Source organism: Mucor mucedo, assembly GCF_025094135.1.
Source record: "Mucor mucedo strain NRRL 3635 chromosome Unknown EV154scaffold_33, whole genome shotgun sequence".
NCBI lineage: Eukaryota > Fungi > Mucoromycota > Mucoromycetes > Mucorales > Mucoraceae > Mucor > Mucor mucedo.
Window position 1 is genome coordinate 225,065 of NW_026252317.1, and position 26,959 is coordinate 252,023.

General features: G+C 36.6%; 10 protein-coding genes across 10 annotated transcripts; 5 read left to right on the forward strand and 5 right to left on the reverse strand.

Moving 5' to 3' along the window:
* Positions 1-124: 124 nt before the first annotated feature.
* EV154DRAFT_504763 (uncharacterized protein) lies at positions 125-937 on the reverse strand. Its single transcript, XM_051601099.1, has 6 exons — positions 865-937; positions 769-799; positions 591-707; positions 441-519; positions 287-375; positions 125-224 (listed from the first exon to the last, which is right to left on the reverse strand). Exons 1-6 carry the CDS (start codon positions 910-912, stop codon positions 169-171), a joined length of 420 nt encoding a protein of 139 aa, XP_051458951.1. The 5' UTR covers positions 913-937; the 3' UTR covers positions 125-168.
* Positions 938-2,330: 1,393 nt separating this feature from the next.
* EV154DRAFT_562296 (uncharacterized protein) lies at positions 2,331-3,638 on the reverse strand (the record flags this gene model as incomplete). Its single annotated transcript, XM_051605718.1, has 1 exon — positions 2,331-3,638. The coding sequence occupies one exon, from the start codon at positions 3,636-3,638 to the stop codon at positions 2,331-2,333; it is 1,308 nt and encodes a 435-aa protein (XP_051458952.1).
* Positions 3,639-5,764: 2,126 nt separating this feature from the next.
* On the forward strand, positions 5,765-8,110 carry EV154DRAFT_504766 (MAP kinase). The gene is made up of 14 exons (XM_051601100.1): positions 5,765-5,893; positions 5,956-6,001; positions 6,087-6,173; positions 6,224-6,276; positions 6,390-6,522; positions 6,583-6,607; positions 6,674-6,708; positions 6,773-6,908; positions 6,967-7,038; positions 7,092-7,171; positions 7,228-7,294; positions 7,364-7,485; positions 7,554-7,708; positions 7,782-8,110. Exons 1-14 carry the CDS (start codon positions 5,790-5,792, stop codon positions 7,957-7,959), a joined length of 1,293 nt encoding a protein of 430 aa, XP_051458953.1. The 5' UTR covers positions 5,765-5,789; the 3' UTR covers positions 7,960-8,110.
* On the forward strand, positions 8,048-10,296 carry EV154DRAFT_504769 (major facilitator superfamily domain-containing protein). Its single transcript, XM_051601101.1, has 4 exons — positions 8,048-8,920; positions 8,985-9,712; positions 9,783-9,921; positions 9,981-10,296. The coding sequence occupies exons 1-4, from the start codon at positions 8,509-8,511 to the stop codon at positions 10,220-10,222; spliced, it is 1,521 nt and encodes a 506-aa protein (XP_051458954.1). The 5' UTR covers positions 8,048-8,508; the 3' UTR covers positions 10,223-10,296.
* A 904-nt stretch (positions 10,297-11,200) lies between these two features.
* EV154DRAFT_390216 (uncharacterized protein) lies at positions 11,201-11,430 on the forward strand (the record flags this gene model as incomplete). The annotated part of the gene is made up of 2 exons (XM_051595103.1): positions 11,201-11,304; positions 11,364-11,430. Coding segments are annotated over 2 exons (171 nt in total), but the record flags the coding sequence as incomplete, so codon positions are not given.
* A 260-nt stretch (positions 11,431-11,690) lies between these two features.
* Positions 11,691-12,030, forward strand: EV154DRAFT_504771 (uncharacterized protein). Its single transcript, XM_051601102.1, has one exon. It carries the CDS (start codon positions 11,753-11,755, stop codon positions 12,023-12,025), a length of 273 nt encoding a protein of 90 aa, XP_051458956.1. The 5' UTR covers positions 11,691-11,752; the 3' UTR covers positions 12,026-12,030.
* Positions 12,031-12,843: 813 nt separating this feature from the next.
* Positions 12,844-15,282, reverse strand: EV154DRAFT_550693 (lung seven transmembrane receptor-domain-containing protein). Its single transcript, XM_051604939.1, has 10 exons — positions 15,166-15,282; positions 15,015-15,099; positions 14,850-14,947; positions 14,493-14,780; positions 14,333-14,425; positions 14,186-14,276; positions 14,075-14,123; positions 13,947-13,997; positions 13,091-13,888; positions 12,844-13,021 (listed from the first exon to the last, which is right to left on the reverse strand). Exons 1-10 carry the CDS (start codon positions 15,253-15,255, stop codon positions 12,967-12,969), a joined length of 1,698 nt encoding a protein of 565 aa, XP_051458957.1. The 5' UTR covers positions 15,256-15,282; the 3' UTR covers positions 12,844-12,966.
* Positions 15,283-15,812: 530 nt separating this feature from the next.
* Positions 15,813-16,693, forward strand: EV154DRAFT_550694 (uncharacterized protein; the record flags this gene model as incomplete). Its single annotated transcript, XM_051604940.1, has 4 exons — positions 15,813-15,839; positions 15,976-16,034; positions 16,111-16,240; positions 16,319-16,693. 4 exons carry the CDS (start codon positions 15,813-15,815, stop codon positions 16,691-16,693), a joined length of 591 nt encoding a protein of 196 aa, XP_051458958.1.
* Positions 16,694-16,973: 280 nt separating this feature from the next.
* Positions 16,974-21,767, reverse strand: EV154DRAFT_601638 (ABC-2 type transporter-domain-containing protein). Its single transcript, XM_051607241.1, has 3 exons — positions 21,450-21,767; positions 21,187-21,389; positions 16,974-21,116 (listed from the first exon to the last, which is right to left on the reverse strand). The coding sequence occupies exons 1-3, from the start codon at positions 21,643-21,645 to the stop codon at positions 17,124-17,126; spliced, it is 4,392 nt and encodes a 1,463-aa protein (XP_051458959.1). The 5' UTR covers positions 21,646-21,767; the 3' UTR covers positions 16,974-17,123.
* Positions 21,768-25,448: 3,681 nt separating this feature from the next.
* On the reverse strand, positions 25,449-26,147 carry EV154DRAFT_480269 (uncharacterized protein; the record flags this gene model as incomplete). Its single annotated transcript, XM_051598319.1, has 1 exon — positions 25,449-26,147. The coding sequence occupies one exon, from the start codon at positions 26,145-26,147 to the stop codon at positions 25,449-25,451; it is 699 nt and encodes a 232-aa protein (XP_051458960.1).
* Positions 26,148-26,959: the final 812 nt, after the last annotated feature.

Below are 26,959 nucleotides of genomic sequence, written 5' to 3' on the forward strand. Positions count from 1 at the left end.
CCGTCGTGTAACAATATGTAGTCGTACCCTATATTTTTTCTTTTTTACTTTTTGCTAGTGTGGCTTATTTTGGTAATTGTAAGGTAACACTACTTGATATAAATGTCAAAATACACAACAAATAGGAATGACAAAATAGGTCACGTCTTTTTTATTTATATATTTTTTTTATTCTTCGTCGTCTTCGTCTCTGTTACGAGAAGGGTTCAATAACTTGAATGTAGCTACATAGAAAATAACAATAAATAACTTGTCCGCATCCTTTTTTCTCATAAGAAAGACTTACTTTGATGAATCTCAGTTTTGGTTCTGGGGTTACCATCTTTATCGGTATAATCATTGTAACGAACGGAACCCTCAACATACACTTGGTCACTAAAAAACACAAAAAATGCTGTTGGTTACACATCTACAAGAATCCTATCCATATCACATTTTACCCCTTCTTGACCTTGTTGAACCATTCACTGGGTTGCCAGTAGGCAACACGATGCCATTGTGTACGCTTAATCAAATTACCTATTCAAATAAATTTGTTAAATTATGCGATTCTATCACACACACAAAAAAACTAACATGCTAGTTGGTACCTTCTTTATCGGGACGGGTTTCGGAAGTGGCAAGTGTATAGTTTGCAACGCGACGATCTCCAACCTCATGAACAGAAGGATCGGCACCAATACGACCGATTAAACTGATCTTGTTTACTATAAACTACATTAATTCCATTGCTTTCCAGGCCCAAAAGAAAATTTTTACAAAACTTACAATCGGAACGTGCAGCAGAGACTGAGAAGGACTACAAAAAAGGTTATACGCGTATAAATATACAAATAGACTTGTTTAAAATCAGGAATATCTTACTCTGGCGAGTTTAACAGAATGAGTAGTGGAACGAATGAAGGCTGACATTTTTTTGGTTGAAAGGATTAATGACAGAAAAATGGTTTTTTTTTTTTTTATTAAAAATCTTTCGTAACCTGTGTAGCTTTCGCCCTCGCCGGTCATTATATGACGTCACGGGCCGGTGGTCGTATTGACGGATACGACCAATAGGGCACATTGTTCCCTATTCATTGTTGAAAAGAATATGCATGCCGTACAAGTGTCAGCGTTAGTTTATTATGCAGCTCCGAAACGTAACAGAAAAAGTCTCTAGCATTACTACTGTGCCTATACTAACATATCACCCTCGCTATAACGAAAATAAGGATATCATCCCGATCAGTGATGTTACTCGTCCTTCTTTAAAAAGTAGAAAGTACACCGTTTTTCGACTTGGTTTTTTTATTCAGTATCTGATATATTGCATATCACTTTTGGTGCATGAACCCTAATCGAAATTGATTGTTCTATTGTAGCTAGTTTCTATTTGGATATAAATAAATAAAACGATATGTAGCAAATATTTGCACTGACTTTGTGATCAAATGCCACGCATCAATTTTTGAAGCTTTTTTTTACAGCATCACGATACCTGCTTCTGTACTAGGCATTTTTATTTGTATTTCTGTATCGTTTAAACATTTAGGTTTCTAGTTATGAAAATTAGTGATCGCAAAACTCCAGCGACGCCAAAGCCCAATTTTGTTTAACCGAGTGGGCGATATAGTATCTCGAGATGGGTGGCATCCTCAAAAGAGCACACTTAAGCAGGCTCCAACTGAGAGAGACACAATCGAGGCTTACCCAGTAGTTTTGATCTTGACTTTGAAAACTCATTATGGTGATTGGTATGATAAAGTAAAATTTTCGTATAAAAATGTCATAAATTATATAAAAGCATTATCCAGCGGAGATTAAGATGTGGAGTCAAGACAAGTTGTAGTAGGCATTTGCGAGCAGAAACTAACAGGGCACGCTCGGTGGCAGCAATGAGATACTGAAAGGGATGAGGCATTTAAAATTCAACTTAAAAAACACTTTCGATGATAATTGACTGCTGAAGTTGGGGGAAAGAATGTCCTTCTTAATCACATTGATAAATTAAAATAGTCATCTTTATATGATACAAAACAAGAAATTTATCAAGAAAGAAGACAGTAAGACAGTGATATTATATCAAAAACAGAACAGCTGAAAATAAAAATGGAATCCGATCTCTTTCCTTTACAAATAAGTACGCTTGCCCTTTCAAAGTGCCAAATGTAGTACGGTTTATTGCATGTCCAACAATACATCAGATAGTACTTTTAAGTCTTGTGCTAACCTTTCAATCTAACATGAGTATTTAACTCTTCCGTGTATTCGAGTATTTAGGTATGTGTTTATTTCAATATAACCGTGAATTTAAGAAATATAACAGCGTTATATACGCAATGCTTTGATTTTTATTTATACTCTATATTTTGAGTAAAAGTCAACTGCTGAATTTCAAAAGAATTATCAAGGGCATTGTTGTTCGCTCCTTCGCCACCGTTCCCTTGTGGTCTATGTAATGGAGGGGCTTGATCCTGTTGGTTTTCATTACCTGGAGACTCTTGTCCTTGTCGGTTGTCATTAACTGGAGGCTCTTGTCCTTGTTGGGCATCATTAACTGGAGGCTCTTGTCCTTGTTGGGCGTCATTAGCAAGAGGTTCTTGTCCTTGTTGAGCACCATTAGCAAGAGGTATTTGCTCTTGTTGGGAATCAACAACCGCCTGTGGTTGATTGGTATTATCTGCAGGTCTATCAATGTCATTGGCCACAGGAGGACCATTGCGTACAGGAAGGATGTTGTCTGCATTGATCATTTCTGCATAATCTCCGGGGCGAATTATTTTAAGTAGGTCCTCTGCTCGTTTTAAATTTCTTTCCAAAATATCCATCCGTCTCGTTGTGTGATCTTGGAAATCGGTTACTACGGTCATGACTTCCCTTAAATCGGCACGAGGTGTTAGCAAGGCTACCTGGTCACTCGCTTCATTTACTCTAACATTTGCCTGGTCAACTTGGTCTTGTAAATTAAGCAGAAGACGATTTGCACGATCTATGTTACGTTCGGTATTATTTAGAAGATTCTCCATATTCTGGACGTTGGCTGTAGTTGTATTGAAACGATTGTTTAAAGTATCAAGCATTTTCTCTAAACGTGCAAGATGTGGTACGTTTGCTGCCGGCTCATTCTCTGCATTATCACCATTAGAATCATTTCCATCATCGTTCCCATTACTGTCATCCTCACCTGGATTATTGACCGGTTCTTCGACTGTTTCGCCGTTGTCATTAGTATTACCATCCTCAGCACCAAGGTCATCCTCAGCACCAAGGTCATCCTCAGCACCAAGGCCATCCTCAGCATCAAGGCCACCATTAGAGTCATTGTCAGCATCATTAGCGCTATCATGGTTATTACTGTTACCGTTTGTATCCTCCGCAGTTTCGGTGTCAATATCAGAATCGTTGTTGTGGTCCAGGGCCATTTTTTTAACTTGAGATGCTCCAATGGGGTCTTCAGAAACCACAATAGGTAACGGAGGACCTTCTTCATGCTTGTTACATAGGCTAGTTTTGTCATCGCTTGATAATAAAGACTCAGTGTCAGTATCCTGCGCCGTTCTTGCTATCTTGCTTTTTGTTTGAACTTGAGATTTGAAACTACCGTTATGGTCGGAAGATCGTTTTCTTTTGGTGGTGCTTTGTCTCGTTAATCGTGACATGTTGTTATAAATTTCTATAAAAAAAGAATGTATGGGTTTTTAAAAGAAATAAAAAAGATCGTTTTATATATGTTTTTACATGGATATCCTTGGGATAATAAAATGATTTATTATGCTTTCTTCAAAGTTTTGATTGTTCTTGTACGACAATCAATTATGCATATTAATTTATAAATAGCGAGTCCTTACGGCTATCATTTTACCTATTTATGGTATTTCGTTGTAGTTAAGCGAGGTGATGCATTTTGAGATACCCCGTTAATTGAATCGGCAATCAGTTACTTTAGTCTAAACATGCAGCTGTAGGGACAAGGAAAAAAGATAAGTAAAAAGATGTCCGCCGATGATAATAATCCAATATCTTTTCCTGTTTTTCTTCAAACCAATACCATAATTATTTAACATACAAAACATCTTCCATATGTTGTTCTAATTTTTACTTTGTATATTTTAAATCGGATGGTACCAACAGCAAGCTCATATTTTTATTTTGAATTTAATGACCTCCAGAGTGTTACCCTAAAAAGCACTCTCCAGACAAGGAAAGGTGATTTTTTATATACCAAAGTTCTTAAAAGACTAATCTCGTTTGTAATTGTTAGTAAACATTTATGACAATTATCTTGTAAATTTCTTTTAGAGATCAGAGTGCAAAGGTTAATAGATTATTTGTTAAAGTCTCATTACTGGCTCATATCAGACACTTCAAAAAAAAAAGAGCTTCCCACTTGTACATGTAATAATTACCGTTCAGTTGCACACTTTTAATTGTTTAGGGATGCATCGATCTAGTTTATAAGTATAGTAATTAGGGCCTTTATGAATAATTTTATTCAGATAAGCTATACTTACTAGTACAACAATAAAATAATTTACAACTGTCTGTCCATGCACTATACTATTTCTGCCTTTTGAAGTGATCCATGTAACTTCGTTAGAAAATATTACTGCTTTGAAAAGTAAATTAACTCAATGGCTTCGATGCTAAAAGATATCTGGACACGATAATTTCTTTTGGTTACTATAAAACAGTATTATTGATACTCATTCAGTTTATGAAACTATCATCGCCTTAGATCAAAGTTCATAAATAAATTCTTTCCTGCAATCAGATTTTTCAATTGAATACGATCTGAATGATATTGTGTTGTTAGTTCCGTTGAATTATAACAAAACAGGAGATGTACCATAAAAAGGTGATCGAAGATGAAGAACAAGGCGCGGTATTAGTAGTGCCAGATGATACTATCAAGACTAAACTTGACAATAATGCCTTTTCCACACCCAGCTTAAATAAGTATCCGTTTTTATTAGAATGATAAAAACATTGTAATTGTCCACTATTTTGTGCTTTCTTTGAAAAAAAAAGCAGTTATATTATTTTGGTAACAGAAATAAGCATGGCACTGTCGGCTGGTTGTGTATAAGCAAGTGTAAAATTGAGTTAGAAGCATTTAAATTCTTTGATGCATGCTTACATAACCTCCTGATGTGGATCGTGAATTTATGCCGGGAATTAAAGTGAGCAGTTAGCAACCCTCCCTTCATGTTGATAAGTTATTATTCAAAAGCTTTCACAGTATCTAGGCTTATCATGGGTTCGCGAAAGTCTCTTTTTCGTTGCTCACATTTTTAACTTTATTGCAAAGCGAGAGAGATATCTTCAATTAAGACATGCATGGATCAATCTAATCCAGTGTAAAATTACATCAATATCTGGTTTGTTTTGGAAGTAGACCCTATTCAGTTTGCCTCTGATATCAATATTTCAAACAAGACTGAAACACGCAAATTGGTATCAAACAGCCTTAATAGGAAGGCTTTGCATATTAATTTGGACCGACCTTGTAACTGCGCTTGTTACAGATTTTTTTTATATATATGTATACTCAATCTTGTAATGGGCTGTAACGTAAGAAAAAAAGGTTTCCTATGAATACCCGCTCAGAAAGAGTGGGCTAATCATGCAACATGGAAATAGGCTTGTATGTGCCCGAGGACCCCGCCTTTTAAGCGCTTAGCTGACGGAGTTGCGGAGGGCTTGGATAATCACGTGTGGGGTATTTTCCTCTCGATTTCCCCCCCTTTTTTTTCTCTCTCTATTTTATCTTTTCCTCTCTCTCTCTCTTTCTTATTGTTAATCTAGACGACATGACAGGATACCAAGCATTCCCTGTTTTAAACCAGCAATTTATTGTTGATAGAAAATACCAGTTCATTCGTGAAATGGGCCAAGGTGCCTACGGTGTTGTTTGGTAAATAAATAAACCAATGAAACAAACGTATTCCTTCCTTTTTATTGAAACTATTGTAATAGTGCAGCCAAAGATACTGATTCCGACGAGCAAGTGGCTATCAAGAAAGTATGATAGTACACTAACATGAAAAGCATAAGCACTGGGTTAACTAAAAAATCAAATAAACGCGCGTTTCATTTCTTTTTTGTAGGTGTGTCGTATCTTTGAAAAGACCATTTTGTCAAAGAGAGCTTTACGTGAAGTCAAATTACTAAAGTTTTTCAATGGTCATGAGAATGTAAGTTTTCTTTACTTTAATACATATATTTCTTTCTGACATTGTAATAGATCACTTCTGTATTGGATATGGATATTGTCAACTTGCAAGACTTTAACGAAATGTAGGTTATTTTCTTTTAGTGTGAACAAAAAAAAAAAAAAAAAAAAAAAAAAAAAAAAAAAAAAAAAAAAAAAAAAAAAACTGAATGTGTATTAACCACCTTCCTCCATGCAGTTACCTTGTACAAGAATTAATGGAAGCTGATCTCCATCAAATCATTCGATCGGGTCAACCATTGACAGATGCTCATTTCCAGTACTTTGTGTACCAAATTTGTAGAGGGCTCAAATACATTCATAGTGCCAATGTAACATAATTTTTTTTTATCATCACTTGGTTTGTGTACTCAATCTTTTCTTTCAAAAAGGTATTGCATAGAGATTTAAAGCCAGGTAAATTATCTCCCGCCCTCCCAGATGCATGAGTAAGTTATTTTAACCCCATCTGATTATTTGCAGGAAACTTATTGGTAAATGCCGATTGTGAATTAAAAGTAAGCAAAAGAGGGGAGTGAAAGAGAGAGTATGGGAAAGACTAAGATTTTCCTTATTGTATAGATTTGTGATTTCGGTTTAGCTCGTGGTTATTCTGAGAATGCAGAGCATAACGTTGGTTTCATGACTGAATACGTTGCAACAAGATGGTACAGAGCTCCCGAAATTATGCTTAGTTTTCAAAACTATACAAAAGCCAGTAAGTAATTCTATATGGATATACCATTGGATCTTTGACTTAAACTTCTTGCATGCAGTCGATATGTGGTCGGTTGGTTGTATTTTCGCTGAAATGCTTGGTGGAAGACCTCTTTTCAAAGGAAGAGATTGTATGTATTTCAACTCTGATGCATGACGTGATTATCTGATTATCTTCTTGTAGATGTGGATCAATTGAACCAAATCCTTGGTATTCTTGGTACTCCCGATGAAGAGACTTTAAGTCGTGTTGGAAGTGACAGAGTAATAATGTATATATGTGCATGCATGTTCATAAAACTAAATGGTATTCCTATTAGGCTCAAGTGTATATCCGCAGTTTACCTATAATGCCCAAGATTCCATTTGAAAACTTATACGCCAGAGGTATGTATCCATGTGCATTTATATATATATATATGTATGTAGAGATGTATATTAACGCTTCTATAATAGCTAATCCTATGGCGATTGATCTTTTGAACAAGTTGTTGGAATTCGATCCATCTAGACGTATTACTGTAGAAGAAGCACTTGGTCATCCCTACCTTAGTGCTTATCACGATGAAGATGACGAGGTAAATAAAACGCATCATGATGAGGGATGCTGACTATTATTGATTGACACAAACATACAATTTATTAGCCAACGCATTCAAGTACATTTGACTTCTCTTTCGAGGTGGTTGATTCTATTGAAGAAATGAAACGTATGATTGCTCAAGAGGTCATGTCTTTCAAGGCAACCAAACAATCTCAGCGTCCCGCTGCTAATACCGCCAATGTAAAGAGACGTGAAAGGTAAAAAAAAAAAGGGGGGGGGATACATGTGTATAATAAGAGTGCAAATTTGTCTAACATGTGATAAATCAAGTATGTCTGCTCAAGATCGTGAAACATTGGCAGCAGCAGCTCAAGCAAGAGCTAACCACGAATCCAATTCTGTTACTGCTGAAGGTAATGCCGCTTCGATTGCTGAAACAGCTGTTCATCCCCCAACAAACCATATGGAAGTGGATGATTTGGAGAGGGAGTTAAGTGGCGCTGTCTAATATATACCTTTTTTATATAAGTATGTGTGTGTGGGTGGATCAAATGTTTATGAAAATATACCACGTTTCACAATAATAGTACTCTTTCTTTTTTTTTATATATATATATTAATGGGTGATGTTAGTATCTAAAGTGTGGGGGGCATTCTATACGTTGCAGTGGAAAAGCACCTGTCACTGATTTTATACAAAGTGCATGAGAAAGAAATAGATTATCCCAATGCAGATGATTGGCGTAAAATACGAGATGCGATTGCATTTTACCTTGTATAGGCTTGAAACAGCCAGAAAGATGACGTTTTTCATGGTCAGTATTTATTTTTCTTTTCTCTCCTATTCAAAAAAAAAAAGCGTTTCTTGTATCACAAAATGTTTGTTTTATCAAAATGATGTCAGTATACAGTAAAAAAAATTGCTACTATCTTGGACGGATCTAAACTGTTTTCATACACTGATTAGAATCATATAAATAAATAAATAAAAAAGAAAAAGAGAAACCCTTTTTTTTTTTGTTTGTTCTTGAACTTCTTTACATATTCCCCCCATACAATGTTTCTATTACCTAAATTACTGTATATATGTCTTTATGGTGTGTTAGGATCCGCCATACCTTACCTATCCTTGTTTTATAGTGATAGTCTTCACTTGACAGGCCAGCAGATTGGTGCTATTTTAGCTATTGCACCTTTTATTCAAAGTCTGGCATGTCCATTCTGGACGATCCAAGTGGATAAAAAACCTCAATTTCATGGTCCTCTCATGGCCATTCTCATGCTCATTGGAGGCCTTAGTGTCATTGCACTCATGTTTATACCCGTCATCTTGCCTCAGGATACCACTTCTGCTACACTTATTATCACAGCCGTGTTGGCCATTTCATTTGCTTTTTTCGGTCAGCCTGTGTGTGTCTTGGTCGACAGTGCTGTATTAAAAATCCTAGGAGATTACAAAATTTATTATGGTAAGGTGTTTTTATTTTGATTAGGTAATGAAAATTTTAAATTAATTGGCTTACCATTTATCAGGTGACCAACGATTATGGGGATCCATTTCCAACGGCATCTGTATCTTGTTAGTGGGATACTTTATCGGGTTATACGGTATCGACTGTGCTTTTTACATATTTGGAATTAGTGTAATCGGGTTTATCACAATTGCCATGGGAACCAAAGTGCCGCACGCAGGCTTAGGAGGCAGTTTAGCATCAGGACAAGACGAATTGGACCCGCTGTATATTACACCAACTAAAGGGTATTATACATATTCTCCCAACAACGAGAATGAGAATATCAGACGTATGGATAGTAGCACAAGTAGCCATGCCAATACCTTGCTGATTGATAGCGAACAAAGTCTGCTAAACTTACAAAGAACAGTGACTTCTATGGCCGCTCGGGATGTACATGACGAAGCCAGTTTAATATTGGATCAGATGGATAGTTTACCACCTCTTGGTCTTGCCTTATCTCATATTCCAACCTTGGATACTTCTTTAGCAGCATTTGCATCTATTGGGTGCCACGATGATGATACAGATTCATCTCAGGAAAGCCTAAAGGAGACAATCTTTAGTTCTCCCAAAGTTTGGTCATTCTTACTCATGACCTTATTTTTTGGAATATTTTATTCGATGGTCGCACAATTCTTATTTCTATTTTTAAAGCAAGATTTGGATTTGGAAGCATCAGTCATTGGTTGGACAGGACCTATTGGAGGGCTCACTGAAGTATCTACCTTTTATGTCTCTAGGCTGGTAAGAAGAAGAAAAGAAAAAAACTATGAGGCAATTTTTTTTACCTTGTGCTAATTATTCTCTTGTATAGTTGCTGAAAAATTATAGCGTACAAAGCTTAGTAACGGTAGCTCATGTAGCTATTATTCTTAGAAATATGGCATACAAGACATTAGTGCCAGGCGCAACAACTACGATGGCATATGCCTTGATGCTTCAATTGGTAAACGGTAACGTCTTACAAAAATAAAAAAAGGCAGTATTCTCTTTATTAAACGTTTTCAAAAAGGATTTTCGTATGCCATGATCTGGTCTACTTGTGTATCCGAAGTTGATCGCATGTTCCCAGTGCACCAACGTGCCATTGCACAAGGTATTCTTGCATCCTTGTTTTCTGGCTTAGGTTTTGGTATCGGATGTATCGTTGGCGGTTATGCCTACGATCATTACGGTATTGACATGTTATTGAATGTCTCTATGGCTGTTGCAGGTTTTAGTTTGCTCATGTTTTGGATCGGCAGATGCTTCTAAAAAAAATACCCCGATCGCTTAGTTATAATAAACTTTTTTCTAGATTGTTTGTACAACCTTTTATATGGAAGTAGTAATTTCTTGATTGAGAATAAAATATTTCTTGAACAGGAAAACAAAACTTATGTGATTGCTGTATTTTAGATTTCAATCCTTCTAGTCAATTCTTAAGACCTTAAAAATGTTTCATAGAGCTTTTGTTAAAAAAAAAAAAAAAAAAAAAAAATACATATACAAATGTTCGTCTCTCTCCTAATGAGAAGAAGAAGAAGAGGAATAGGAGGAATTGCTACTGCTTCCTACTACTATCATCCAATAAAGATTCAACAGCATTGAAAATACTAGACCAAAACTGACCTTGTACAACAGCTCACCCCTCAAAAAATGACAAGACTGAGTACAATCTAGAAGGAAGTGTAAAATCTCAATTTCATTATTCTACTATCTGAGGTTACAGCTCATGTATAAATTTGGGAGGGCAAACGTGCTAGAAAATCATCGCCCGTCAGGCCAGATAGACTATTTTCAGCCCTTTCGTCGTTTCCCCTTTCGTCTGGGGTCCGTGTGTATTTATTCATCTCTAGAATTTACAACTCCTTGTGCTGTGTAGCATGAAGGTTAATTTCATTGTCTACTAATTGCGATAGTAATGGGCACTACCCGATAAAAGATGAACCTTATTTTTAGCCAAGTTACGTGGAACACAACCGTATTTACATTGCTTTTTTTTTATTTGTCGCGGGAGGTCAAAAATATATAAATATGCAAAAAAAGGAATCTGAAATTAGTTTATCTCTTTCTCTATTCGCAAACATGTACAAAGCTGAATATTATCCTTCCTCACCTACTGACACTTGCTCATTATCTGGGTCTCTTCCCGAAATGTATGCATCAAGTTATTGTTCCTCTTCATCAAGCGCCCCTAGCACACCTGAGCCTGAGCCTGAGCCTATCAAGGTCAAGAAAACCTCACCAAAGAAACAATATCAATGCACACACTGTCTCAAGAATTTCAGTCGCCCCAGTGCTTTACAAACTCACACTTATACACATACGGCAGAGAAACCATTCCAGTGCACAAAGTAAGTATACGCTACAAGCAATTCCTGTTTATCAACTACTAACTTTTCCCTCTTTATAGATCTGGCTGCGGTCGTAAATTTTCCGTAGTGAGCAACTTGCGTCGACACTTGAAGGTGCACCAAAAACCCTCTGTTGGTAACAAACTATCATCTGAAGACAGACTTCGATATGTTCAGCAGTTGATCAAGACAAGCGAGATCATTTTGGCCAAAAGACAGCAAGAAGAAGAGTTAGCGGCAGCAGCAGCAGCGGTAGCGGCAGCAGCAGCAACAAGAAATGAAATCCTATTGGATGGACGATCCAATATTGAAAATGGGGGTGGGTACAGACATCCCTCTTTGGAAACTCACAGATATCAGCATTACCTCCTTTTACCTAGTCTTGTCGACAACAACAATAACGGAACGCCCAGTAATCTTGCCGGTGCTGAACCATACAGTTGGAACAATGTCGTACAGGATACAAGAACACCAGATTTTGCAAGCTATCACTCTTCCTATTCAAATAACTCTTCATTATATCCTGCTTGGAATTATTATCAAAGCTAAAAGTAGCACACTCCTTACAGCTTCTCCCAAGAGAGGGACAAGATTCCTTTATTGTTTCCACTCTTTTTATTTTTTCGCAGCACGCATGTTTATATGTATATCTTATTTTTCGGGCTTATTTTTATATGTTTCCTTTCCCTTCCCACACACACTATCATTTATATCATTATAGCTATACCAATAAATTATACCAATTTTTGCTTTTCTTTTAATTTTACAAATAATGCTTTTTGATTAAGTATAAATACAGATACATAGTTGTTTGCTGTCAACAGCCTGTCATTATAAGCGGCTGATAAAACCGAGCGCAAGGAAGGACCCGCGAATTTCCTTTTTTTGCTGGAATAAGCACCATCTTAGAATGGAAATAGATCTTTTCTGTTATACCAATACGCAGAACCCGTCGTTTTGGTTTAAATTTTGCACCCCCCCCCTTGCCCCCGCCCCCTTCTTTATTTTCACGCTCTTTGACCTGAATAGGATTAAAATCGAGCAGTATTTTTCTGACGGTAGAGGTCAGCCTCCTCTTCCCCTGATTACCACTTTGACCCCCTTCATTTTGGAGATGTGGCTGTAACGGGAGGAAATAACAAGTCTCTCGTCTAGGAGGAGACCGGGCAAGTGAATATTGTTTATTTTTTATCTTTACTAAAAGGCCGAATAATAATATTTGGCAGAATGGAAAATGGGGCTAATTAATAGGAAAATTATTTAATGCCATACATATTAAATATCTTATTTTTTTTTATATTCAAATGGCCAAATCACAAAAATCTTTAGATCTTCACATTAAGCGTATTATCTAGAATCCGGATCAGACAAGAAAGCATAACTGTAACTTAGCATGCAGATGACGTTTAGTGTTTTGAGGGCCTCTCATTTACCTTTCGGATTATAAACTATTTCGTTAAAGGTGGGATGATCCCTTATGATTAAGGGTAACGCCTTACACAGGTTTATATATGATTTTAAACCGTCAAAATAATCTCTCATAACTAAAGTATCTACAAAGGTTTATGTCCCGAAATTTTGGCAGTGTGTAATACAGCAGTGCGTGAAACGTGAAACCATAAAACGAAATCGGGTTGTGCAGATTTGTTATTTATTTATAAATTAGGATGACTTTCTAGCATTTTCTGTTAGTCTAGAATTCTCATTATCGTCCATACTGATAGAAAAAATAAATTAGCATTTATTTTATCAAAGCAACGTGTAAAAAGTTATTTAAAAAACTTACTGGTTATCGTACTCATCATCATCGTCGTCCTGTTCAACATGTAATAAAGCACTTTGTTCTCCTTTTCTACCTCCTGAGCGATAAGCGGTATTTGTATGACCGGTTAAATCTGAAAGCTCAACGTTTTTATGAATAGGTTGGTGATCCTCTTCTTCATCTGTAAGTTCGCCACCGAGTTCAAAAATAGCTGATTCGGTATCAAGCTGATGATGATCTCGATTGCGATGGTCACCAGGTCCAGTAGTACTGGTACCATTTTCGGCATCTTCCACTCTACGCAAGCGCTCTTCCAAATCAAGTGCTTCCTCCTCGTCTTGACTGATTTGCATCAATCCATATCTGGAATTATTACTGGTGGGTCTCCATAAGATGATGATGATCAAAAAGACAATGAAATACAAAACGTTCAGTAAACCATCCAACATGATCCAGCGGTATTTCCAGTTATTTGCTGCCCAGTCAATTGCCATACGACCCGAAAAGGCAAACATGTTGAGAATGAAGATAGCAATCACAGCAATCACCGAGAACAACAAGAGCTTGTAGAGTCGCTTGTACATGACAACCTTCACATGTTGTTTACGAAGCTCGAGATCTCGGATCGTGTTTGTGATTGAATTCAAAGTCCATACATAAAAAATTGTCATTGTAATTGAAAGGGGAAAGATAACCAGCAAAATCAATAAACCGGCTGTCTCGGGTGATAAAAGCATTGTACCCAAGGTATAAATTACACCAAAGAAGAAATGGGTGCATGCAAGAATGACACACTTTTTCATCATTGAGCCTAGACTAGGCCTATACATAACAAAAACATCAGTCTTGCTCCAAATCAGGCAATTTTGTTTAAACTTACTTTACAACACTGTAACCCATACACACAATCAACAACATAAAGAATGACATACTGTTTTTTTTTGGAGGTTCGTTAATATGCATATCACCTTTTTTTTTTTCCTTTTTACTGTCATCTCCTAGACTTACCTAGTTCTACCTGCATTTAATAATGCAACAAGAGCCAATAAGCCGTATGCTAAAACGCAAATAATGCAAATGAATAAACCTTCTTTTAACCTTTCTTCTTCTTCTACTTACAGGTCTTTCCGGTTTGATTATAAGCTTCCCAATATCCGAAATTGAATGCCATTTCCACGATAAGATAAAAGATAGCCATCGACAAAAAGTGCTGATAATTCTTGTCAGCCGCTTTTCTATCTCATTCCTTCTTTTTTTTTGGCTTACCTGGACGGGTAAAATATCATCCCAATTACGATAACTTTGAATAGCCCAAAATATGCCAACTGCTAAATACACACAAGCAAAAGCTCCATACAACTAGAAATCCAAATAAAAACTCGTTATTAACAAAAAAAACTTGTATTCCTTTTACTCTTATACATACCAGTAATTTAGGATAATCGCCTGCGGGTAATTCACCATAAGGGAATCGCCACTCCACCCAAGCTTCAAACACAGAATTGTCTCCTGCAGGTACTAAAGCCACACAGTAATAGCCAGTCTTTTCGACTTTATAAAGCGCCATCTCGGTTCGTGTTCCATTCATAACAACACTTTCGGTTACAATGCTAGTGTCTTTTTGGCCGGCAGGTACAGAAGTAATGAATTGGCCAATTTCAGACTCTTTACATAATTTTTTTTTGGCTGCTGAAGAATCACAAATGTAAACACGCTAGGTTTGTTCTTTACAGTTTAGTAACCACTTTGGTTTTTTTTTACGGCCTATAGATTTGTAACTCACGTCGTTTGTTTCTGGATCTACAGCACCGAGATTTTGAAAGTCTTCCCATTCATATATTAACATTGCTATTTTACCCTTTGACTTTTTATCAATCGAAACTAAAAAAAATAGAGAAAGGCGTTACTCGAGCAAGTTCTTACCCATGCAACAATTTAGCTTGCTTACTTTGGATATAGGGCTGTGAGCCACCTGGAATAGCTTCTTTACTCCAAACACCGGAGCATGAAGTAGCAGAATAATCGTCGCTTGTCTTTTTTTTTTTTTGGTGTGTGTGTAAGCCAAGGATATAAAACAAAAATTAAAATGGTCATCTTACCAATCGAACTTCTTCGGCATTATAGCACTGAAATAGAGCTGTGATAAGTAAAAGCACAGAAAAAATTCTGCACGCTTTTAATAATGTCATTTGTGTGAAAAGTGATTAAGAAAGCCAAGAAAAAAAAAAAGAAACTTTTCATTTGTGACGTACCGCGCACAACTACTTTGGCTGAGTTTTTCTTAGTTTGGTAGTTGATATGCAGCCACGTTTTTTATTATTAGGGGACCGCTGGCTGGTGTAGTTTTTACTCTAAGACGCGTAAAGTAACATCATAAACTCAAGATATATTGAAGATGGAAATCCATATTGAATTCATGATATACAACGTTTTTTTTTTATTAATATATCAATTTAAACATTATCAACAAGTAGAAACCCATGTCACTAATTTGTCTTACTATTGATACTTTTACATAAAAATGAAACTAGAACAGGCTAGTCAATTTCAAACGAAGTTAAAGTTTATAGAATTGGATCGCCCAAAATTAAGGGCTTTATAAAGGCTTTTTGGGAATTTCTGCAATACTATAATTAATCATCAAAATCTTGCTGATTTAGCTCCAGCAACTTAAAAAAACATGATTTTAACTAATAGGAACTCGGTTTATTTGAGTTCATTGGGAGGCTGAGGCTTTATGTGTACAATGCTGTCAGGAACTACCCCTACTATGGTCATAACAGTCTCATGATGTAATTTTTTTTTTAGAAAAATACAGAGGTCTAAACATTTCTTGTAACTTACCTTTCATAACTTTAATTCTCTATGTCGTCAAAAAGATAATTTATACGTGATTTGTTTTGTCGCAGCAGTATCTTTATTCTTTGTTGCGAAAAACAGTAGACCCCCCTTTGATTATATTTGTCGTGTAAGATATCGCAATGTGTTACCTCCAGTACCATTTGCGCCCAAAATACTTACTGTTCCTTCGCTCACCCATACAGATCAACCAGCTTGGTCGAACAAAGACCCTATTCGTTGATTAAGGATCGAATTGCTTCTATCCCTTATTACAAGACTTTCGCTGAATTTTTGGATGTTATGGATACCAATCCTGAAGAAGGCGAGAACAAAGTTATCTTTTCCTAGTAGCGAAATATATTATGAGATTAACTATATAATGTATAGTATTTAATTTACTTGAAAAAGTAGCAGAAGAGGATAAACATATTGTTGACCGAACCCAGAGAAAGGCCTGATGCTGAAGGAATAAACACATTCAAGCTTTTGTCTACCAATTTACAACATCCCCAGACAAAATCAAGGGCAGAAAAGATTATTCCCTTGTTGCCATATATGGAATGTCGGGAAAATATTCATACCGCTGGTCAGTTCAATGCAGAGCTAGCCGACGAAGGCAGACTCTCAAAGAGAAAAACGATGGAATTGAATGCTTCGAAACGTCGTCGCATCTCCGATTTGGATGGTACAGAGCGTGATATCTTAAGACCCATGGTGTATCCTCATGATCCTGAAGACACATACCTTACCTGGTTCTACCGGATAATAAAAGCACTACGAGATTAAAAAAGGAAAAGGAAAAACGCATGGAAACATGATCAGACGAGGTACGCATTATTTTATGTGTATCAATTTTTTCATAGAAATGCCATTTTGATCTCTGTAGCCCTTAATATACAATGTCGGCTGTGATTACGACTGCTGCCTGAACATAGATACGCTGAGGCATACGCTGAACATACGTGCATATTATATCTATTTTTTTTTAAAAAAAAAAAAAAAAATACAGTGATATATCCAAAAGCATAAAGCCCATATCCATCGACGTTGTGAGATACTGACCACATTTAGGAAATTAAAAAATACGAATGATTTATTAAAAGTATGTAAATGAAAAGGTGTATTAATGTATTCTATAAATGTTATATGATAAAGGGAGATAAGAAAAAAAAATGCTACAATAAATATAAAGAAATGTCTAGATAATTGTTTTTCTTTAACGTCTTCCCTTTCTCTTCCAGAAGACAAGTCCGAGGAAAAGAACGATATTGAAAATAAAGAACGCAATAAGAATACCAAAGTTACGCCATTTATTTGCTGCACTCCAACCCAATTGAGATTCATAGAATTCAGCTCCTGTACTATACGTACAATAGCCACATTGTTCGGGTGCGACGGCATCTGGGTTATCAATATAGCCTGTAGCACCAGTACTGAAGAAACTACGTGTGTATTCTCCACAGGTTTGTCCGGAAGGAGGTGTGAACTTGAATAAATCATCTTGAGAACATACGACTCTGAGGTTTTCTAATTCATTCACGGTAAGACCTTCGACATAGTAATGGAAAGGGTCGAGCCAGTACATCCAAGCGCTCCAAAATCTAGGCATAGCCTTGGCAGATTGCATTAAACCACAGAAAAGAATGAGGAGAGAGATAAACAAGGGATTGATCAAGGCAGCCATGGTAGGTAATTCCGCAACAGCAGCAATAACGAAACCCAAAGTAACTGCCCAACAAACAAGTACAACAAATGTAATATAAAAGTAGCCACAAGCAGCAGAGGTGTTACTCATACCAGCAGTCCAGTAGAAACCAACCATGTAGGTAGCAGCAAAGAAAATAATATAAGGAATCTCGACCAGGATAGCAGAGATACCCCAAGGAAGCCATCCGTAATAGCTGGAAGCGTATTCACGTCTGAAATACATACGTTCCGTCATGAACTTGGGTTGAGCCAAAATAATCATGGTGAAGGACATAATAAAGGTACCAAACAAAGCGAAAATCTTGTTCATCATATCCGAAGAAGAATGTCCCAACTTCCAGAAAGTGAAACCAGTAATCAAAGAAGTAAACATCAAGTTGAGGAAACGACCAATGTTATATTCGGGTGAACGCCAGTAAGCAAGAGACATACGGCTATAGACAAGACGGAATTGTGTACCCATAGAAGTGGAGTAAGTATTAGCGATACGGGTAGGATTCTTGACGGCAGTTCTATTGATTTCTTCTAATTCAGCATCAAGAGACTTGGATTCATTAGATCCTTGCCAGACTTCGGCCCAGTCCTTACTAGCTTTACCAGCAGTACCAGCGCCTACGACTTCAAGAATATATTCAGCAGGGTTAGCGTCAGGAGAACATTTGGGTCCACCATTGGATTCAAAGTAATCAATCATGGTACGAGAATCTTGACCAATTTCACCATAGTAAGCGGTTCTACCACCACGAACAAGCAACAAGAGATGATCAAAGTATTCAAACAAGATAGCAGAAGGTTGATGAATAGTACAGAGTACTGGCCATCCAGCATCAGCAAGTTTACGAATAAAACGAATAATGTTGAAAGAACTTTGTGCGTCAAGACCAGAAGTGGGCTCATCCAAGAACAAGAGTTGAGGCTTACCAACAAGCTCCATACCAATAGTCAAACGCTTACGTTCTTCAATAGAAATACCGTAGCCTCTTTCGACTTCACCAATTTGAGCATCTCCGATATCATCCATCTCCAAAAGTTGAATGATTTGTTCAACATAATCGTTCTTTTCTTGGAGGGAAACTTCAGCAGGTTGACGTAATTGAGCAGAGAATCGAAGAGCTTCACGGACTGTAACAGCAGGTTGATGCACATCCATTTGTTCACAGTAACCAGTAATACGTTCAAAATCAGTCATCAAGGCTTCACCGTTCAAAAAGACATCACCTTCAACAGTACCGAGTGTCTTTCTACGGGCAAGAACATCCAAAAGTGTGGTTTTACCAGCACCAGAAGAACCCATCAAAGCAGTTAAATGACCGGGCTTTACAATACCGTTAATATCGTTCAAAAGTTGGAGACTGCCACCCTTGACAGGAACGGTGTAATTAACATGTTGCCAAGAGAAGGTAGTACCAGTAGACATGCTTTCCATATTGTCGGTAATTTTATCTTGCTTGCGACGACGTTCGTCTTCTTCTTCAATTGTACGGACTTTGGGGGCTTTACCAGGAAGATACAACTTGGTAAGAGTAGAATTCTTGCGTAATTTAATGAACTCCATAGACAGTGCAGTCAAGACAGTAAAGAAAATGAAGAAGGCAATCACAACAACGATATCAGGAGCCCATAACTCCTCAGGATTGTAGGAGAAGGCGGCACGAAGATAATCATCACCACGCACAAAGGGTTCACCAGGACTTCCACCCTTCATAGTACACACCTTGTAGTCCCAATTTTGATAGTCAGGACCGTAAGGAACAGCGTTACCAAGACCTTCGCAGGAGTAAACTTGACCAGACATTTCGTTGGAAATCAAGGCCTTATAAGCATAGGTGATAGGGTTAATGTAGTAAATCCAAGATAACCAAGGGTACATCTTTTGGAAAGGAATAGTATAACCTGTATATGTAGTGGTAGCAATCAACAAGACACCGGTAATTTGGGTAGCTAAGAAGAAACTGGATGTAATTGAACCAAAGAATCTGAAGAAACCAGTCATACACATTGTCAAAAAGAAGAGTGTGAGGAATGAAGTAAAGAACTTGCCGGCAGTTAAATTGAGACCCATCATAAAGTAGGAACAAATTTGGTATAACATGACTTGAGCGAAACAGTAAGGAACATCCATGATTACCTGAGCGATATAGTAAGCAGATGGACGGTAAAGAGCATATTGCTTATGTTTCTCAAGGATAGGACGGCCCATCAAGAAACGAACAAGTTCAGATTGAGCAATAAAGACGTTAAACATGGCAGAGAAGAAAAGAGCACCACCACGAGAGAAGGCACCTTGACCGTTTAAAGGAAGCAAAAGGAAACAAGAGGCAGTAATCAAACCTTGAATGAGCATAGTACCGTAACGAGAGATAAGAGCTTCTCTGTCTTTGATTAAAAGTTGATGTTCACGGATAGTAAGAGCCTTGATTTGTTGGAAGAAAGAGGCAATGTAAGGTGCGCTTTTACCAGCACGCTTTTGATGTTCTTCGCGAACAGCGTCTTCGAATTCGTCAGCCTTGTTTTCTTGTTGAATGGCATGTTCATAATCGGCGAGATCTTGGAGCATCATTTTACAAACTTCAGATTCCATGTATCTTTGTTGGAATTCAGAAGCATGCTTGGGAACACGATCTTCAAATCCGGGTTTATATTCACGCTCAATAGGGTTACAGAGACCAGTTAAGAAATCAGGGGTAGATTTACGGGCGGGGCAGTGGAAACCGAGGTTTTCAAAATAAGATTTAGCGCCACTAGCAGGACCAAAATAAATACAATGACCCTCATCTAAAAGAAGAATCTTGTCAAACAAGTTAAAAATACTATTGGAAGCTTGATAAAGTGTGGCAATAGTTGTGATCTCAAAAATATCGGTCATGATTCTTAATGAACGAACATAATCTAAAGCAGAAGCAGCATCAAGACCACGTGTAGAGCAATCCCAACAATTTACAGCACTGTTGGTTGTCATTTGTTCGGCGATAGAAAGACGTTTACGTTCGCCACCAGAGAGACCTCGGACAAAGGCGTTACCGACAAGGGTGTTCATTTGCTTAGTCAAACCCAACATGTTACCGAGCATGTACAAAATACGGTTGACAAATTCTTCTTTGGATTCATCAATGCGTTTACCGGGAGTCTTTGTTCGTAAAGCAAATTGAAGTGTTTGTTTTGTGGTGAGGGTAGGGTAATGTTGATCTTCTTCTTCGTTGTAACAAACTTGGCCTCTGTATCTTTCGGAAAAGGTTTTAGGGTCGATACCTCCGTAGCTGACATCGCCGCCAATATGGGTATAAGAATCTCGCATGTTGGAGATCACTTTGAGAAACGATGTACAACCGGCACCAGGACGACCGAGAACCAGAAGCATTTCACCGTCTTTACAGCAACCAGTAAGATTGTCGATAATGATTTTTGTACTAGTGTTTCTTTTTTGGAAAAATTTCCAGAATTTCAATAGTGATACTGCATTACTAATAACAGTTGGGATTGTATAAGCATCAGCACCTAAACCCTATAACAAAGAAGAAAGAAAATTATATTAATAACAGATAGAATATATCGTAGTTGATATTATACTGTACCTCAACACGCAAATTTTTCCAGGAAACACCAATGTGTTTACGCTTGTGTCCTCCTTCGTCTTGTTGTCTGGAGATACCATGTAAAAATTCGTCAAGGTTGAAGTCGTCAGAATCAGCTTGGCCTTCTTCAGCTTTTGAATGGGATGTACGTTGACTTCTACGACTCAATTCTCGACGGATTTCCTCGTATTCTGACTTCGCACCTAATTGGATTTGTAAATAAAAAGGAGTCTAAAAAGTTTTTTTTTGTGATCCGAATATACCTTCGACTGAAACTTGATTTGCTTCCGATTCACCATAGGTATCTTGGTAACCATAATTATTGTTGTGAGCGCTGGCGATCGTACTTTCTGAAGGTGGATAGTTGTTGATCTGATTTGGAAGTGACGTTTCTGTACTGTATGTATGTTGTACATACGTCTTTTCTTCCGTATATTCGGTATACGGTTTCTCTTCCATGTTAAAGAAAGTTAGGAAAAAAAAACTGAAAAAAAGATTGTAAAGAAGAAAGAGAAACAGATCAAAAGACGAAGCTCTTTTATAAAAAAAAATTTCACGATTTAGACAATAGGGAATCAATTAGATTTCCGCTAAAAAAACGTGTGAGCTATCAAAACACTCAATGTTAAGTATAAATAATCTAAATAGTCCGAGTTTACGTGTGTCTTTGTACAAAAGTGGAATGAATAGGTTATCGTATCGTCAAAATTTAATCCCAGAAGCTGTGTCTTACCATGAATACTTGGGGGAATCCAATAGCCGATTCGAAGAAACCAGATGTTGCTGCGGTTTTTAATGTATATGTTTGGCTTTATTTTAGTTTTTGAGAGACGCTCCAATAATTAATAATCATGACTTCTTTTTCCTAGAAGAAGCATTTTATTAATCCCGATCTGACCAGTCAAACAAGATCTTTTACTTTTCTCAGTGCCCTGTTCCCCCCCAAACAGTAGAAAATCATTTTGATATCCGCTGGTCATACCAAAATTTCGGCTCATGTTGCCGTGGAAATTTTTTGCTCCTTTTACCATGACGTTTTATGATCAGAAACTGATGTACGAGCCTTTTGAGCACTGGTTAAACCATGCCCCGATTACTGTTTGAATATAATATTAATGGAAGTATTGTTAGGGTAGAGTATTCCGTATATGGGGGCGCGGAAATTATCTTGATCATATTAGTCCCAGCGTAAGCTAATATTTATTGATACGAAGACTTAAAATCATTTACGGGAAGCTCTGCCAGAGTTCCCGATCTTTTTACGTAAGGGAATTTGTCATTTTCATCATCACTATACAGGAGTCTAGCCCTTCTACAAACGAAACCACTATGATAGCTCTTCTAAATCGAAATTATCCACTCCCCACAAAATCCATGTCCTGATCCGTGGCAATATGGGGAAACAACAAATAAAAAATATTTTAGTTATTTTAATTTGTTAATATTGAAACCGTTTTCCCATGGTACTACCGCGCAGTAAGTTGAAGACATAATCTCAAAGTAATTTACAATTTCACTTGATGAGGGTTCAACTATCCTGCTGGAAAACGTCATCGAATCTTTTACGAACTATATCAATATAAATGTCAAGTCTTGTGACATTGTTCATATCAGCTCAAACTAGGAAGTAAAGCGAGAAGCTTTCCATCTTCAACAAGCTTTATTAACGCAGAAGATATTTTAATCGTTTACTGAACCCTGTGCTAGAGACCTTGCTTAAGATGCGATGATGCTTTTTATATTTTATAATTCACTTAGTAGCTAATCCTTCCCTCCTCCACATCCCCCTTTTTAATTATTCATCACAATGTGCATCACAGGTCGATAAACTGGGCTACCTATTGAAAGTTGCTTCAAGGCATAATAAAGGCAAAAAATCAAATTTTATCTTTATCGTACGACATAAGTAAACAAGATTAATACAGGTAGACGCTGCGGACGAAAATCTAGTGATCTGGTGAATTGCAAAATTAGTAAATATTATGAGTATTTACCGGGTTATTGTAAACATGCTCTCGTTTTCACACGATACGAGGCATCTTGAAACAAATGTCACGTCTTTTTTTTTTGTTTCTGTTTTATTTTTATCAATAGACCTTTTTATAAAAAGTCTGCAATAACCATACCAAAAATACACTTATATCTTAGTTTCACAATCTAATATGAACTTAGCGTTACTACGCGTGTTCTGGTGATATCACCCAATCATGGGATATAAAGAAGATATAGGTATTTATTTATCGTTGTGCCAACTCTAAAAAAGTAAATTTTCGATTTTTTTCAAAAAATTAAAAAGCGTCAATGTAATATCTAGCTAGGGTTACATATTATCTCGGTGCACAAGAATGCGACATTTGATCATACTTTTAACAAGCAGCTGTCAAATTTTGAGCAAAACTAAAAAATATGCATTTTCAACTCAGACCGTCATAGTTTAGACACCATAGAGTGTGTTTCAGAAATATGTTACATTCGACATTTATGTGATTAAAAATTTGGGTACATGTTTTTCAACAAAGTCTGAAAAAGTAATTATTTAATACCTTAAGCCTTTCTCATTTATTGTTTGGTATATAGTAAACTTTTGAACAAAAATTGAATTGGACTTGTCTGTCTCTCCTTTTAAAATTTGCATGTTTTAACTCTTTAAATTCGGTGGCATTCTTGGGAATTAGACAGAATTTTTTATCGCAATTTTTGTTCTGTCTATTCTCTAACAGTTATTACAGAACTAATTGATGTAGAAAAAGGATATAAAATGGCTGGTTTCGATGTCTTTTGATAAGAAAGATCAGTGAAGAGTTAAAATCAAACTGGATGATGTAATTAATTTTTTGTTGTATAAAAAAGCCGGATTGCGATCACAACCTGCAATGATATTTCCGCTTTAATAACGAATACCAAACTGTTGGTGAAACTCTCTCACTTGTAAATGTAGATATTAGAGAGCACGGTATCTATAAAATAGCTTTAATACCCTCTTATGAGGACCTTGAGGCTTCATGTTGTTTTTCCATTTCTACAATCCCCTTTTTCTACCTTGTACATTATCGCGTGAAATTTTGCCCCTCTTAGTATCGTTTAATTACGAGAAAACATACATGCACATGCTTCTGGCGCAATATAATTGTGATGCCGTTTTATCAGAACTTGCATAAGTGACTATTTCATCAGAGTAGAAAGAAAATTGGTTTTGATGGCCAGCTATTAAACATTTTTAAAAGTAGGGCTTATAATATACCCAGTTTACACGAGCATTAATTAAAATAAGAGAAAGGGGAAAAAGAATAACATTTGGCCTCCTTATATGTTTTAAAAACAATAAATCATGAATTTAGACTATTTTTTACCATGTGTTGCTGTATTAGTGCATAAATGAAGAAAAACTTTTTTTTTTGAGTATTCCATCAGGCTCAAATTAGCTTTTTTTAGATTCAAGGAAGCAGATAATGTCAAGTTTGTTGTATGAAGTGACCAAACATCACTAAACAAACAGTAGTGTGGCCTGATTTTATCGGATGATGAAAGCCCAGCTGAAATACCCGAAGCTGCAAACAATGACGGGGGGAAGGTGGTAAGACTTATTCAGAGGAAAGTAACAAATTCTTAGTAGGTGCACTCTTTGTAAACAAATGATACTAAAAATAGACTAGATATTTCTGCATAAACCATGTATCTCGGTAGAGTGGGATGACGCCTGTTTGTTTAGGCTGACACCAGCAAAAACTGTACTAACTTCCCCTTCATATAATCTTTATATTACTGTTGAGTGGCAGATTGAGGGGTGGGTGGGTTGTTTATGCACACCCTTACTTTTCATGATCATTAAATGTATATGTGCAGGAAACGAAGCAACGTGTATTGATGTCATGCCACAAATATTTATCGGGAATCGAGAAATTAGAGCCAGTAAACCGAAGGAACCCCATTTATGCCTTTTTGTATATTAGGGGGTTTCAGGCGTAAAAAAATCAAAGTTTGCAATATGATTGGCTTATGTTTTTTACAACAAAATTGTTGCTTAGGAGGTTACACCATTATTTTTGCAACTATTATTTTCATGCCTGAAACCCCCTATTGTTTACTAATCCCGTATTTGTATAGTTTGGAGTGGCACAAAAAAAGGGTCAGATGGAGAGTGGGGGCTATGATAATTATTTATTTTAGGTATTTTTAAGCGAATAATGTAGTATGATGAAAAGTGTGTGTGTGTATGGTACAAGAAGGGCGAAAGAAATTAAGTTGATAAGAAGAAGGATGATCTAGAATGAATATGCTGGCATGGCCCGAATGGAATGAAGCATATGGTCACGGCATATTTGAAGTTCGCTTTCTATCTCTACATCGGCTTCATCAATTGCTGTGCTTAAATAAAACTGGACTAACGAAGAGAGTGCCATAGGATCAATCAGTTTTCCAACAAAAGGCTCTTCAAAAGCCGATATTGTGTCCTCTTCGGTTGAAATTTGATTGGTTTCTTCTTGAGGTGTCACAGACTTGCTTTCGACAGAGTCTATTTTTATAGGTTCAGGCTGTTTGACGTTAGGCAGGACCATGTCCAACATTACTGTATCTTCTTCATCTTGATACAGGTCATGATTAGACATTGTGTTGGTTGTTGTGGGAGTGATCAAGTCATCTTCATCAGAAGATATATTGGTGTTTGTAGATATGGCAGACAGACTGTAATTCGAGTTAGAAAGCGTTGTGTCAATGCTTGGAGGAAATATTGTGTCTGCTCTTTTAATAGATCTACCATCATCACTCTTTTTATTCCTCACAAGAAGAGAACCGAACCGTTTCACTTTGGAAATGGTAGTGCTTGAACGGTGCAAAGACGGGTAATCATCTTCTTGCTGTGTCTTGAAGGACAGAGTAGAGCGTTTGGATGATATAGTACTAGTTTCCTTTTTACTACTACTCCGATTGTGGAAAAATGAAGGTAAATGTATAGATGACATGTTTTTAAAAAGACTTTTAAAAAAAAAGGAAAAGGAAGGGAGAAATTACCTTTTTCTCTCCTTTATAAATAATGTGATTGATAAAAAAAAAAAAAAAATATACGCGGGGGATGATAACCTTATTGGTATTAACAAATCATAGTGGGGGGATCGATTTTCTGTCATTATTTTCGGTCTAGATTTCAAGGAGAGAGAACAAAAGCGAAACTCGGGATCCCAAAAGGAGTGAACCAAACAATTGCATGCATATAAATGAGGCGAATTAAAAGCTTAAAAAAACATTTTTTTTGTTTCTCTCTTACACTAAATAAAAGACCTGACAAATATGAGACCACCAATTGTATAAAAAAAAAAAATTCGATTATTCCTACTCAGCTTTTCTAGACAGTAATGTAGGCAAGATCTTTGACGGGGTTTATTAAATCATAGTATATAATAAACAGTATTAAGAGAAGATTACAAATGTCAGAGAAGCAGATGTAATTATTCAGTACAGTTTAATAATGGCAATTATTTTCAGGCTTTTAAAGTTATTCAATTAAAATAAGGAACAGAGCATCAGATACAATATACAATGATTAAACGAAGCTTGTTTGACAAAGCTTAACAGCCCAAAATATTTTATAACTGAAAGAACGATGATTTTATTTCTAGGAAACAGATTAAAACCTAAAACTCTTCATTTACACATGTCTAATATTCCTTTCTTCACTACTTACTTGTTTCTGATAACTATTGGTGGGTAGAGAGGTTTTCGCATCCCAATTTCCACTTTCACATTATACATAAAAGTCATCTGAGTCTGAATTTGC